The sequence below is a fragment of the Ovis aries genome, chromosome 1 (genome assembly GCF_016772045.2).
Source record: "Ovis aries strain OAR_USU_Benz2616 breed Rambouillet chromosome 1, ARS-UI_Ramb_v3.0, whole genome shotgun sequence".
Lineage (NCBI taxonomy): Eukaryota > Metazoa > Chordata > Mammalia > Artiodactyla > Bovidae > Ovis > Ovis aries.
The window spans coordinates 53444174-53458445 of record NC_056054.1 but is presented as its reverse complement, the minus strand read 5'-3'; the positions used below and the strand labels follow the sequence as shown (position 1 = coordinate 53458445).

The 14272-nt window shown below is 43.2% G+C and overlaps 1 protein-coding gene across 1 annotated transcript in view; it reads right to left on the bottom strand.

Moving 5' to 3' along the window:
* The window catches only part of ST6GALNAC5 (ST6 N-acetylgalactosaminide alpha-2,6-sialyltransferase 5), a 217176-nt gene that overhangs the window by 27139 nt on the left and 175765 nt on the right, over window positions 1–14272 (bottom strand). The window contains exon 3 of the mRNA XM_042249885.1: window positions 328–737. Within this exon, the coding sequence (XP_042105819.1) occupies window positions 328–737 (410 nt within the window). The remainder of the gene's footprint in view (window positions 1–327; window positions 738–14272) is intronic.

Below are 14272 nucleotides of genomic sequence, written 5' to 3'. Positions count from 1 at the left end.
TAGGAAATGGCTCCCCACTCCAGTATTCTCGCCTGGAAAATCCCATGGACAGTGGAACCTCAGTGCTACAGTCCCTGGGGTTGTGAAGAGTCAGACAGGAGTGAGGACACATATAACTGAATTGCTTTGCTATACACCTGAGACTACAACATTGTAAATGAAGTATACTTCAATTAAAAAAAATGATTAAAAATTTAAAGAAAAAGAAGCTTATCTGACATTAGCATTTAAAAAAACAAGCTTTGCTCTTGGTGAGCTGGCCAGCCAGGGAGAGCGTTTGCTCGCCCTAGCCCGCCCGCGTGCCGCCTCTTGCCCTCGCCTCCGTACCTGTCTTTGCCGGTCTCGCGCTTGAAGAGCTCGTCGAACTGCAGCATCTTGCGGCGCGTGATCATGAAGGCCTTCAGCCGGGGCAGCACCTGGCTCAGCAGCTGCAGGTTGTTGTAGACCTGGCCCTTGCCGTCGCGACGCATGTAGCTGCTGGGGCCCCAGAAGATGAACACGGTGCCCTGGCTGACGTTGAGCAGGTCGTGGCGGTTGCGGAGGATCCGCTGAATGCTGGAATGCGCGATGACCCGCAGGCTGGTGCGGTTGCCCACGTCCCGCCCGTAGCCACGCGTGGGGGCGTCGTTCATGCGAATGACACATTCAGTCCCGTCAATCTGGGCGCCTTGCCTGCTTCGCAGCAGCTGCCCGGAGCTCGTCACCAGGGCGCAGTCCCTGCAGTGCATTTTCAGGGGCTGGAAGGAGAGGGAGGACTCCATCAGTGGGCAATGCTCTCGGCATCAGCAGGTCACTTCCCTGCATCTGAGGGCTGCCTCTCTGTTTTCTCCTCCCTCTTTTGCCAAAATATACCCCTGATGCTATTACCTCATCAGACTGGTGTCAGGGAGCACTGGACATCAGGAAAAGAGCCAGCAGTGACCTGTCAAACATGGGGGTCTGGGCTTCACTGATATTAACATATCAGACTGTCCTATCAATGTAACAAGCTTGCTGTGACTGCCATTTTACAGATAATGATACCCCAAGGCTCAGAGCCATTTAAAAAAAAATGCTCAGATACATAGCTAGCAAGTAATGAAGTCATGCTTTCAAATTCAGGTCTTTCTGAATCCAAAGTTACCCCTAAGTTGAAGAAAAGACTATACTACAATGTGCTCTGACACTGGTTTTGATGCTCTTGACTCACCTGATTGGAAGTTAAGCATATATCAGTGTTCTTGGATGCTGTACAAATATATTTCTCCTAAATAAGCATCGTCTAAAAATCATGGGAGAAAAGACATGCAAATTGTAACCCTTCAGGTGCCATAATTTTGAAATGACAGTTAGGATTCTTTCTCCCATTTTAAAGGGAGAGAGTGAGAAACTGAGTTGGTCCACCTTCAGAAATGAGAGGAAAGCCTTAAGTTCATCGAGTGCACGCATGCCCTGTGGGAGCCCTGGGCCTGCAGTCACCACCAGGGCAACACCAAGGACAGGGCTCGCTTCAACACCCTGAACCCCTGATGTGTTTTCTGAACAGCAATGTTCCTCCATATTATACATTTCCCTGGTCATGTTTAACGAGAAATATCTCAGTTGCTGTTTGAAGATAATGTAATTAGGGCCTGAGGCCAAGGCCAACAAGTGCACAAGAAACTGATAGTCAAGACTGTTCTGAAGGACAGTTGCTCTATTATATTTTCCCCAGAGACTCTGTCCTCCTTCCCTGTTAACTTTGAACTGGACACACTCGGTCCATTCCTTGCACAGTCCCAGGAAATTGGTTCCAATTTTGTGCTGCATGTGTTCAGCAGTTGTATCTTTACTCTGGGAGTTTCTTGAGCCATGGCTCTGTCTTCAGAATCAGACAAAGAGCACCCAAGGGCGGCCACCTTCCCTCACTGCAGAGTGGCACAGGGCACCCAGACTCGGCCCTACCACCTGTTAGCTTTGGGACCTTGCCCTTTCGCTAACCTCCACAAGTCTCAGTTTTCTCATCTTTAACTGGGGATAATTGATGCACCATTCCACTTTGCTGGAACACATAGTATAAGCTTGAGTCATATGAAATTGCCAATATTTGACCTACAAAATTATTAATACAAATTGCATGCAGTTCAACCCGGTCCTTACTATAGGACCAGGCACAGTGTCATTCATTAAGTGATGGCTGATTCAGGGATTATCAGGCGTAGTGGAGAGCAGAGTAGGTCCATACCAAGTCAGTATGTACTGATCACCCGGAGTCAATCATTGACACATGGGCTTATGAAATGGCAATTCTACCACTGCAAATTCTCATCATTCATTTGACATCAAATTACTCTCAGGTGAGGCTTCCCTGGTGGCTCAGACAGTAAAGAATCTGCCTGCAATGCAAGAGACCCAGGTTCAATCCCTGGGTTGGGAAGATCCCCTGGAGAAGGGAATGGCCACAGCGCCAGTATTCTTGTCTGGAGAATCCCCATGGACAGAGAAGGCTGGCAGGCTACAGTCTGCAGAGTCACAGAGAGTCGGACACGACTGAGTGACTTTCAGTTTCACTGCTCTTAGGTGACATGCACTGTGCAGGGCAGTAAGAATGCAAATGGAATGGAAAAACAGAATCCTTCAGTTTATACTTTAGTAGCGGGCAGCGGGTCAGTAAAGATGCGCAATAAATATGACACATTGCAGGGCTGCACCTCAGTGTTAGTAAAGGGGGCTGTTTGGAGCAGAGCAGAGCGGGGGGCATAAAGGAAAGAGTGAACTAATATTAATATTAGTTAATATTTCTGGATGTCCTCTATGTGCCAGGCACTGTTATGAGCTTTTTATATAATTGCATTAATTCTTCAAATAACCCTATAAGAAAGATACATCATCACCCCTATTTTACTAATGAGAATATTGAGGAGTGGAAAAACAACCCGGTTTATTAGGGGTTATTTGGGTTTTAGCATCAAAAGTTTTATATCCTGGGAAATTTCTACTCATGTAGAAGCCCACTTAAGACATTTCTACGAAGATGACTGGGGCATCTGCAAATAGCACGTTACCAAATGATGATTAGGGTCAGGGGACCCAGGGTCTAAAGCAGACTTTACCGCGAATCAGGTACTTAACTTTCTCACTCGTAAAACAAAGAGAGGGCCAACTAAGATGCTAATAGCCAGATGACATTCATTCATTCATTCATTTAAAAGACATTCATTGAGCACTTAATATACCCCTGAGGTACAGTGTAACTCAGTCCATTTGCTTGATAAGGTCACTTTGTAAGATTTCATTCCACTGGACCCCAAGGCCATTGGAACTTGCTTTTTCTTATCAGACTCACCTAGAAGTATTAATCCTGACTTTTCCAGTCTGATCTATAATTTCTAGATATTGTGCTAATTTTTACTGGGGAAAAATGCTAAAGGAAGTTCCCAGCATCTCTTTCCCTGTAATGAATTATTCTACTGTGGTTCTCAGAGCACAAGCTGCTTGATGGGTGAAACTGGTAATCCCTCTGAAGATTCCAAGGACTTCTCTCTCTTTCTCCTATGCCCACGTGAGGCCAGATGAAGACCCTTTTAGGGAAGGTCAATGTTCCTGACTGTGCCATACAGACCCTCTGTGATACCTGGGCACCATCAGAACACACTGGGGACCACCCTGTCCCAGAAAGCCCTCCCTCATGCCCACCTGCCTGAGCTCTGAGGTATATTGATTACCTTGGACACCAGCACCCTCTCTTTGTGTTGCTCAGATGCACCAAACAATGCAGAAAAATCGATGTCTGAATTATGCCTTAAGTGCCTTTCAGTAAGTGGAGCCAATAAAATGCCAGTAACTGTTCTAAACATAATGTTACACTTCCTGCAGTTGACAGCATGTACCAAAGGCTGAATCCCTTCCAAAGGAGGAAATGAAGTCTCTTTCCTGCATTCAGAGGGACTAAGGATATCTTGGGAGGTGGAATGACTATACAGATTTTGGGACCCAGGTTCTTGAAATGTAACTCCTCTGAGACAGCCTTGCTCCTCCACGTCGCAGGACCATGACCATCCTGAGTGTCTTAATGAAACAGGTGGATATATTCATGCCTTTGTGAGTTAAGATTCCTGATGGAGTATTGACAGTCTTCACTTAAGCACCCAGATGCTGAGTTGATGACTCACACCGAGAGTTTGGGAAAGTGAACTTGGAGCTGTGCTGGCACACCTGGGAGGTAAACCTGCACCAAGGATGCAAGAGGCGTAGTGGCTCCCTGTGAACGCACTGCAGCCCCATCATTTTCTTTCTTTCTTCTCACAGTATTCAGCCTCCCTGAGTCTCGGGGACATTTTCCTTAAAGCCCCATTTGGTGAGGTGTCCTGACCCTGGTAGGAAACGTGAGCACCCATATTAGGTCACTCCAAAATCTCTCTTGCTTCCTGATCCATAAAAAACACTCAATTGCTACTGAATAGACAGATGAGTTGATAAGTGAGTGAATGAAACCCAGCCTCTACGATTCGGTCCTCTGAGAAAACCTACACACATAAAAAGAAGACGTCATGTGATGCCTTAACCAACAATTTGCCTGCAGCCCTAGGTACCAATGCTATGGAGAGAAGCAGGGGAGAGCGCAGTGGAAGCTCTGTCTGCAGAAAAGGAGGCTGGGCTGTTTGCCTCAAGGCAACCACTTGGCCCAGGGAGTCATAATGGCCAGAGCCCAGGGCACTGCTTGGAATTAATGGCTGACTGGGAAAATGGCCCAGGACACAGTAAGGGCCATTAAACCCAGCCAGTTATTAATCCCCAGTAAGAGCTCGATTCCAAGGTCATTAGAGCTATTGCATGGTGAAAAGTGCTGAGGAAAGTCTGCAAGGCACGGAGGAGTTTCCCTTTGTCCAGGCCGCTGATGCTCAGGCCCTAGGAGTGCGGTGCACAGGAGTGTGCGGGGAACAGCTGAAGGAGTGTGCACATATCACACATACACATGCACACACACACAGACGTGGGCACACACAAGTTTACCATTTTATTTTTGCTATCACTTATGCTTTTTGATAATATAAAGATTTGGCATCAGCCAACTTCCCTGGGTTGGGGAGATCCCCTGGAGAAAGGACCGGCTACCCACTCCAGTATTCTGGCCTAGAGAACTCCCTTGGGGTCACAGAGTTGGACATGACTGAACGACTTTCACTTTCACTTCCTAGGACAGTGGCTGCCACTTACTGGGGGCTCATGAAAGTGTGAATGAACTTCTCTCTCCATCCCCTACTCCTGGGAAAAAAAAAAACCCCAACAACCCTACAATCAGGGAATAGGGGAGAATGACAACTTTCATCACAACTTACTCCTTTGGGCCACAGTGACAGGGGCAATTCTTGCTTGAGAAAGTATGTTCAGGAAATCAAGGTTTGATTTCTGTCACAGCTCAAAGAGCAAGAGCAGAAGGAATTCTCCCCGTGACCCAGCTGATGCCTCCTGAGCCTGTCTTAAAAGAACAGACCGGGCCAAGTCAAATTAAACTTGACACCTGAAACACTCAGTGATATCCTTGCAAACATTTGCAGCATGGCTATCTTGGGCTTCAGTTTTAAAAATTCTGATTTATTTGGCAGAAAGAAAGGCACCTCAGAACATGATGTCCATTAGTTTGGTAATGAGACCAGTCTTGCTTTGGGAGCTGACTCTTGGTCGGGAGCAAACATAAGATATATTAAATGGCTTCAGGTATTTCAAGAATCTCTGCACTTTTCAAGCTGAGGTTTTCCTGTAATTACTGGGCTGTTATTACCTGTCAATCTCTGTTTAGCCCGACACTGGGTATAAGGCACTCTGGTTATTTAATATGATTCACTGGAAAAATGTTACTCCTTCAAGTTGCTCCTCTCCCTTTTGTTCAATGACATGCCCACCCATTAGCCAAGAAGCCCTCCTCTAGCCACCCAATGCTACTTTCCATGATTTCTGTCCACTGTCTGGCTGAGGAGGAAGGAACACTTTGGGCAGGAGTTAGTACTAAACAGTGTTTAGAATATGGCCTTTGGGACTTCCCTGGTGGTCCAGTGGTTAAGAATCCAGCTGCTAATGTAGGGAACATGGGTTCGATTCCTGGTCTGGGAAGATCCCACGTGTTGCAGGGCAACTAAGCCTGTGCACCCTAGAGCCTGTGCTCTGCAACAAGAGAAGCCAGCACAACGAGAAGCCCACACACGGCAACTGGAGAGTAGCTCCTGACTGCCGCAACTAGAGAAATCCTGGCACAGCCGTGAAGACCCAGCACAGCCCCCCAAAATGAATAAATAAACAGAAACAAAATATGGTCTTTGGAGTCACTGGCTTTGAACCTGCTTCTCCCATTCCTTAGGTGGATAACCTGGGGCAAAGTGGCTTAGCTTCTCCGAGCCCCAGTTTCTTCATCCATGATCAGAATATAGTAGAGTCAATCTCAAAGAAGTTTGCCCTTTCAGTTAATGGTGTGCCTTTCACCTTGTTGCTCAAGGTAAAATTCAAGGATCATTCTCAACACCTCTTGCTCCACCCTGTACAGAGCATCCAACCCTATTGGATCTGTCCTAAGACGGCCCAGATACTAGCGCTTCTCACCACCTCTTCATCAAAGCCACCATCATCTCTCTTTAGCTCCTGCCGCACACTCTTAATTCTTTACTTTCCTCATTCTTTCCCTCTTCCATGTTCCCATATCCACAAAGCTTCTGGGGTGACTTTTAATATGTAATTAACAGAGAGTTCTGTCCAAGATGACGCCAATACCACACTGTTTGACTACTATGGCTTTGCAATATAGTTGAAATCAGGGAGTGTGGTGCCTCTACTTTGTTCTGCTTTCTGTTAATTACACTGCCATCTCTCCATTTCCTATGACCCGATGTGATTTATATTAGCTATTTCCCCACCCAGGACACTCTTCTCCAGATCCTTGGATGATGACACTTTTATATTCTTCAAATGTTACTTCAGTCTACCCCCTCCTTTGCCAGAGACCTTCCCTGAGCCCTCAGTTTCCACTGCCCTCCTTTGCCATCTTCTGCGACTCTCTCCATTATCCAGGCTTATTTTTAAACTCATACATAACCACCTAAAGTAATCTGTATTATGGCTTGTGTGTTTACATGTTTATGTCTTTCTCCCTTACTAGAATGTAAGCTCCAAGAAATGCAGAACTTTGTCTTACTCATACTGTGTCTTCAGCATCAAGAACAATGCTGAGCATAAAAAATAAGTTCAATAAATATTTTTGAATGAAAGACTGAAGGATAAAGCATATAGCACTTACCACAGTGCCTGGTACATCAAGAATATGAAACAAATGTGCTTAATGTATTTAAGTGTCACCATTCTACCAACTAGTAACCAGTCTAATATTTTCTGGTCTGGGTAAATAGGTTGATATTTTCTAAAGAAGTATTTGAATTCTCCTGCACATGTCATAACAACTTTCAGCATTAGGTGACCTTCAAAGAGAGGCCCAGGAAATCCCATTAGTTTCTTTTTTAATTTTAATGGAATTGCATTCTATTACTTAAATGCCTTTAGACAACTTTATTTATACATAATGTACATACCATAAAATTCATTCCTTTTAACTGTAAGTTCAATGATTTTAAGAATATTTACAGAGTTTTATGACCATCACCATGATCTAGTTTAAGAACAGTCCCATGATCCTAAAGAGATGCACATCTCTGCCAATACATGTTATTTTTCATCTTATTGATAACAATCCTTCTTACAGGTATGAGGTGATATCTAATTGTGATTTTGATTTGTATTTCCCTGATGTTTAAGATGAGGTGGAAAGACTACACAGAACTGTACAAAAAGATCTTCATGACCCAGATAATCACGATGGTGTGATTACTCACCTAGAGACAGACATCCTGGAATGTGAAGTCAAGAGGGCCTTAGAAAGCATCACTACGAACAAAGATAGTGGAGGTGATGGAATTCCAGTGGAGCTATTTCAAATCCTGAAAGATGATGCTGTGAAAGTGCTGCACTCAATATGCCAGCAAATTTGGAAAACTCAGCAGTGGCCACAGAACTGGAAAAGGTCAGTTTTCATTCCAATCCCAAAGAAAGGCAATGCCAAAGAATGCTCAAACTACAGTACAATTGCACTCATCTCACATGCTAGTAAAGTAATGCTCAAAATTCTCCAAGCTAGGCTTCTGCAATACTTGAACCTTACTGAACTTCCATATGTTCAAGCTGGTTTTAGAAAGGCAGAGGATCCAGAGATCAAATTGGCAACATCTGCTGGATCATTGAAAAAGCAAGAGAGTTCCAGAAAAACATCTATTTCTGCTTTATTGACTATGCCAAAGCTTTTGACTGTGGGGATCACAATAAACTGTGGACAATTCTGAAAGAGATGGGAATACCAGACCATCTGACTTGCCTCTTGAGAAACCTATATGCAGGTCAGGAAGCAACAGTTAGAACTGGACATGGAACAACAGACTGGTTCCAAACAGGAAAAGGAGTACATCAAGGCTGTATATTGTCACCCTGCTTATTTAACTTATACTCAGAGTACATCATGAGAAACGCTGGGCTGGAAGAAGCACAAGCTGGAATCAAGATTGCTGGGAGAAATATCAATCACCTCAGATATGCAGATGGCACCACCCTTATGGCAGAAAGTGAAGAGGAAATCAAAAGCCTCTTGATGAAAGTAAAAGAGGAGAGTGAAAAAGTTGGCTTAAAGCTCAACATTCAGAAAACGAAGATCATGGCATCTGGTCCCATCACTTCATGGGAAATAGATGGGGAAACAGGGTCAGACTTTATTTTGGGGGGCTCCAAAATCACTGCGGATGGTGATTGCAGCCATGAAATTAAAAGACGCTTACTCCTTGGAAGAAAAGTTATCACCAACCTAGATAGCATCTTAAAAAGCAGAGATATTACATTGCCAACAAAGATCTGTCTAGTCAAGGCTATGGTTTTTCCTGTGGTCATGTATGGATGTGAGAGTTGGACTGTGAAGAAGGCTGAGTCCCAAAGAATTGATGCTTTTGAACTGTGGTGTTGGAGAACACTCTTGAGAGTCCCTTGGACTGCAAGAAGATCCAACCAGTCCATTCTGAAGGAGATCAGTCCTGGGTGATCTTTGGAAGGACTGATGCTAAAGCTGAAACTTCAATACTTTGGCCACCTCATGCAAAGAGTTGACTCATTGCAAAAGACTGATGCTGGGAAGGATTGGGGGCAGGAGAAGAAGGGGACAACAGAGGATGAGATGGCTGGATGGAATCACTGACTAGATGGACATGAGTTTGAGTGAACTCCGAGCATTGGTGATGGACAGGGAGGCCTGGAGTGCTGCAGTTCATGGGGTCACAAAGAGTAGGACATGACTGAGCAACTGAAATGAACTGAACTGAACTGATAATCACTACAAACAAAGCTAGTGGAGGTGATGGAATTCCAGTGGAGCTATTTCAAATCCTGAAAGATGATGCTGTGAAAGTGCTGCACTCAATATGCCAGCAAATTTAGAAAATTCAGCAGTGGCCACAGAACTGGAAAAGGTCAGTTTTCATTCCAATCCCAAAGAAAGGCAATGCCAAAGAATGCTCAAACTACCGCACAATTGCATTCATCTCACATGCTAATAAAGTAATGCGCAAAATTCTCCAAGCTAGGCATCAGCAATTCTTGAACCTTATTGAACTTCCATATGTTCAAGCTGGTTTTAGAAAGGCAGAGGATCCAGAGATCAAATTGCCAACATCTGCTGGATCGTCAAAAAAGCAAGAGAGTTCCAGAAAAACATCTATTTCTGCTTCATTGACTACACCAAAGCTTTTGACTGTGGGGATCACAATAAACTGTGGACAATTCTGAAAGAAATGAGAATACCAGATGACCTGACCTGATTTCTTGAGAAATCTGTATGGAGGTCAGGAAGCAACAGTTAGAACTGGACATGGAACAACAGACTGGTTCCAAATAGGAAAAGGAGTATGTCAAGGCTGTATATTGTCACCCTGCTTATTTAACTTATACTCAGAGTACATCATGAGGAACGCTGGGCTGGAAGAAGCACAAGCTGGAATCAAGATTGCCTGGAGAAATATCAATCACCTCAGATATGCAGATGACACCACCCTTATGGCAGAAAGTGAAGAGGAGCTAAAAAGCCTCTTGATGAAAGTAAAAGAGGAGAGTGACAAAGTTGGCTTAAAGCTCAACATTCAGAAAACGAAGATCATGGCATCTGGTCCCATCACTTCATGGGAAATAGATGGGGAAACAGTGTCAGACTATTTTTGGGGGGCTCCAAAATTACTGCAGATGGTGACTGCAGCCATGAAATTAAAAGATGCTTACTCCTTGGAATAACTATGACCAACCTAGATAGCGCATTAAAAAGCAGAGACATTACTTTGCCAACAAAGGTCTGTCTATTCAAGGCTATGGTTTTTCCAGTGGTCATGTATGGATGCGAGAGTTGTAGTATAAAGAACGCTGAGTGCCGAAGAATTGATACTTTTGAACAGTGGTGTTGGAGAAGACTCTTGAGAGTCCCTTGGACTGCAAGCAGATCCAACCAGTCCATCCTAAAGGAGATCAGTCCTGAGTGTTCATCGGAAGGACTGATGTTGAAGCTTAATCTCCAATATTTTGGCCACCTGATGTGAAGAGCTGACTCAGTTGAAAAGACCCTGATGCTGGGAAAGATTGATGGCAGGAGGAGAAGGGGATGACAGGGCATCAGATGATTGGATGGCATCACCAACTCAATGGACACCAGTTTAGGTGAACTTTGGGAGTTGGTGATGGACAGGGAGGCCTGATGTGCTGCGGTTCATGGGGTCGCAAGAGTTGGACACAACTGAGCATGTGAACTGAACTGAACTCATGATCAGTGATGTTGAGCTCCTTTTCATGTATCAATACGTGTTGGCTATATGTATGTCTTCTCCAGAGAAATGTCTGTGAGATCATTGACTAATTTTTTCTTCCAGTTTTATTGAGATATAATTGGCATATAGCACTGTATAAGTTTAAAATGTATAGCATAATGACCTCTGCCCATTTTTAAGCTGGATAATTTGTTTGATTTGGCTATTGAGTAGTATGAGTTTTTTTTAAATATTCTGGATATTAATCCCTTATTAGATATGTGATTTCCAATATTTCCCCCCATTCAGTAAGTTGTCTTTTCATTAAGAAAATTATTTATTTATTTTTTTGGTTGTGCTTGATCTTCATTGCCTTACTCAGGCTTTCTCTATTTGCAGAGAGCGGGGGCTACAGTCTAGTTATGGTGTGCAGGCTTTTCATTGTGGTGGCATATTTTGTTGCAGAGCACAACCTCTAGGTACTTGGGCTTCAGTAACTGCAACTGGGCTCGGTAGCTGTGGCACACAGGCTTAGTTGCTCTGAGGCATGCGGAAGCTTCCTGGAGCAGGGATGGAACGCAGGTCACTTGCACTGGCAGGTGGGTGTCCATCTACTGTACCACCAGGGAAGTCTGCCTTTTCATTTTGTTCATAGTTTCCCTTGCTGTGCAGTTTTTCAGTTTGATGGAGTCCCACTTGTTTATTTTTGCTTTTGGTGTCGGAGTAAAAAAATATTATCATCTAGACTTATGACAAGTAGCTTGCTGCTGCTAAGTCATTTCAGTCGTGTCTGACTCTGTGCGACCCCATAGACGCCAGCCCACCAGGCTCCCCAGTCCCTGGCATTCTCCAGGCAAGAACACTGGAGTGGGTTGCCATTTCCTTCTCCAATGCATGAAAGTGAAAAGTGAAAGTGAAGTCGCTCAGTCATGTCCTACCCTCAGCGACCCCATGGACTGCAGCCTTCCAGGCTCCTCTGTCCATGGGATTTTCTGGGTAAGAGTACTGGAGTGGGGTGCCATTGCCTTCTCCAGACAAGTAGCTTACTACCTATGTTTTCTTCTAGGAATTTTATGGTTTCAGGTTTTATGTTCAAGTCTTTAATCCATTTTAAATTGATTTTTGTACATGGTGAATGTCCATTTTCTTTCTTTGGCTTGTGGTTGTCCAGTTTTCCCAGCACTGCTTACTGAGGAGACTATCCTCTACATATTATATATTCAGTAGCTCCTTTGTTATAAATAAATTGATCATAAGTGCATGGGTTTATATCTGGGCTCTCTAGTCTGTTTCATTGATATAAGTGTCTTTTTTTATGCCAATATCATACTATTTGATCACTATATCTTTGTAATATAGTTTGAAATCAGGAAGTGTGATGCCTCCACTTGGTTCTTCTTCTTTCTCAAGATTGCTTTGGTTATTTGCAGTCTTTTGTGGTTCCATACAAAGTTTAGAATTTCTGTCATTGGAATTTTCATTGTGTTTTTGATTTGCATTTTCCTAATGGATAAAGATAGTGATGATCTTTTCATAGTCTTATTTATGCCATAGTTTTCAAATTTCTAATTCCATCTATTTGACTCCTTTTCCACCCCCAAATAAGTTCTACCAGGAGTAGGTGATTCTATTAAACTCTAGGTCAACACTCTGCTGACTTCTGCAGGAGTCTTGTAGGTGCAGGACTCACAAGGCAGAGGAAAGTGCATAGTCTATGTGTACGGAGAATATAGAGAAAGAGGAGCCTTTTAATCAACATCTTTAGGTTAGGAGAGATAAATCCAAAGTGAAAAATAAGGTGAGCAGTGACTGGGACATACATTTATATTTAGACCAGATTTTGTAAAGACAAAACCACCATTGATATCACAGTCCCACTTCTCAATGTACATATGAAAGAAATAAAATCAGTATTTTGGACATATACCTACACTTTAATGTTGACTGCCACATTATTCATAGTGGCCAAAATGTGGAAACACTGTAAGCGTCCATTAATGAGTGTATGAATAAAGAAAAATGATAAATAAAGAAAAATATTCAACCCACAATGAAACAGTATTCAGCCATGAAAGAAGGAAATTTTGCCACCTACAACATGGATGAACCTGGAGGACATTATGCTAAGTAAATTAAACCAGAGAAAGAAAAATATTAGATGATCCTACATATTTGGAACCTAAAAAAATTGAACCCATAGAAAAAGAGAGTATAATGGCAGTGGCCAGGAGCTGGGAGAAATGGGCAGATGCTGGTCAAAAGGTAGCGATTTTATTCATAAGATGAATAAGTTCTCGGGATCTAATGAACAGTATGGTGATTATAGTTAACAACATGATATTGTATACTTGAAATCTGCTAAGAGAGTAGATTTTAAGCTTTCTCACCACACACACCTACACACACAAAATGTAATGTGGAGTGATAGAGGTGTTAATTAATTAATGGATGTGGTAATCACTTCACAATATATATGTATATCAAATCATCACATTATGTACTTTAAATATATACAATTTCATTTGCCTATTATATGTCAATAAAACTGGGAAAACCAGATTTTGATAATTAAATTTAGACATTTTACTTTGCCTACTCAGATTATATTAAAATTTGATTTTTGTAGAATTATGGGATAGAATCACCAGCAGAAATCTCAGAGATTATCTAGGACAGTATTTCTCTGATTGGTTCCTCAACCAGCAGAACAATAAAGTCTAGAAACTTTCTAGAATTGTAATTCTCAGGCTCTGCCAGAGTCCTTCTGAATCAGATGCTCTGAGGTAAGGCCCAGCAATCTGTGTTTTAGCAGCACAGGTGATTTTGACACATCCTCAAGGTTGAGAACCCCCAGACCAGGACAATGCCTTCATTTTATAGAAGAGGAAGCTGAAACTCAGGAGGTTATATGATTTGCTCAAGGTCACACACTAAGGGCACCATCTGAGATAAACCTCAGGTCTCCTCTTTCCACAAATCTAAGAAAATTCGCCTATGTCTGTAGATGGTTTAAAGTCACTGGGGACTCACTGAAAAGGAATCATGAATTAATAGTTTTACTTAAGATTAAACCTGCAAACGGAAGAGGTGTGGTGGAGATAGGTGAATAAGAAGGAACATTCCTTATCTGCAGGGCTTCCTGCCTCTGTGCCACCTGCCTGCTGATTTGGAAGGAGCAGCCAGGGATAACTAAAGAGCACTCACACCCCTATTACAGGGGTGGAAGATGCTGATGCTCTGTGTGTGGCCAGGCTTATTCTTGCTGGGGAAGTTGGGCCAGTTTGGCTTCTCTCCAGCACAGCTTCTTGGAGGCGTAGCAGGTCAGGACCCTTCTGCCTGTTGTGGGTTGAACTATGTCCCTCAGAAAAGTTCTGTTAAAGTCTTAACACCCCAGTACTTGTGAGTGTGGACCTTGCAGATGTATTTAAAATGCAAATCAAGATGAGGTCTTA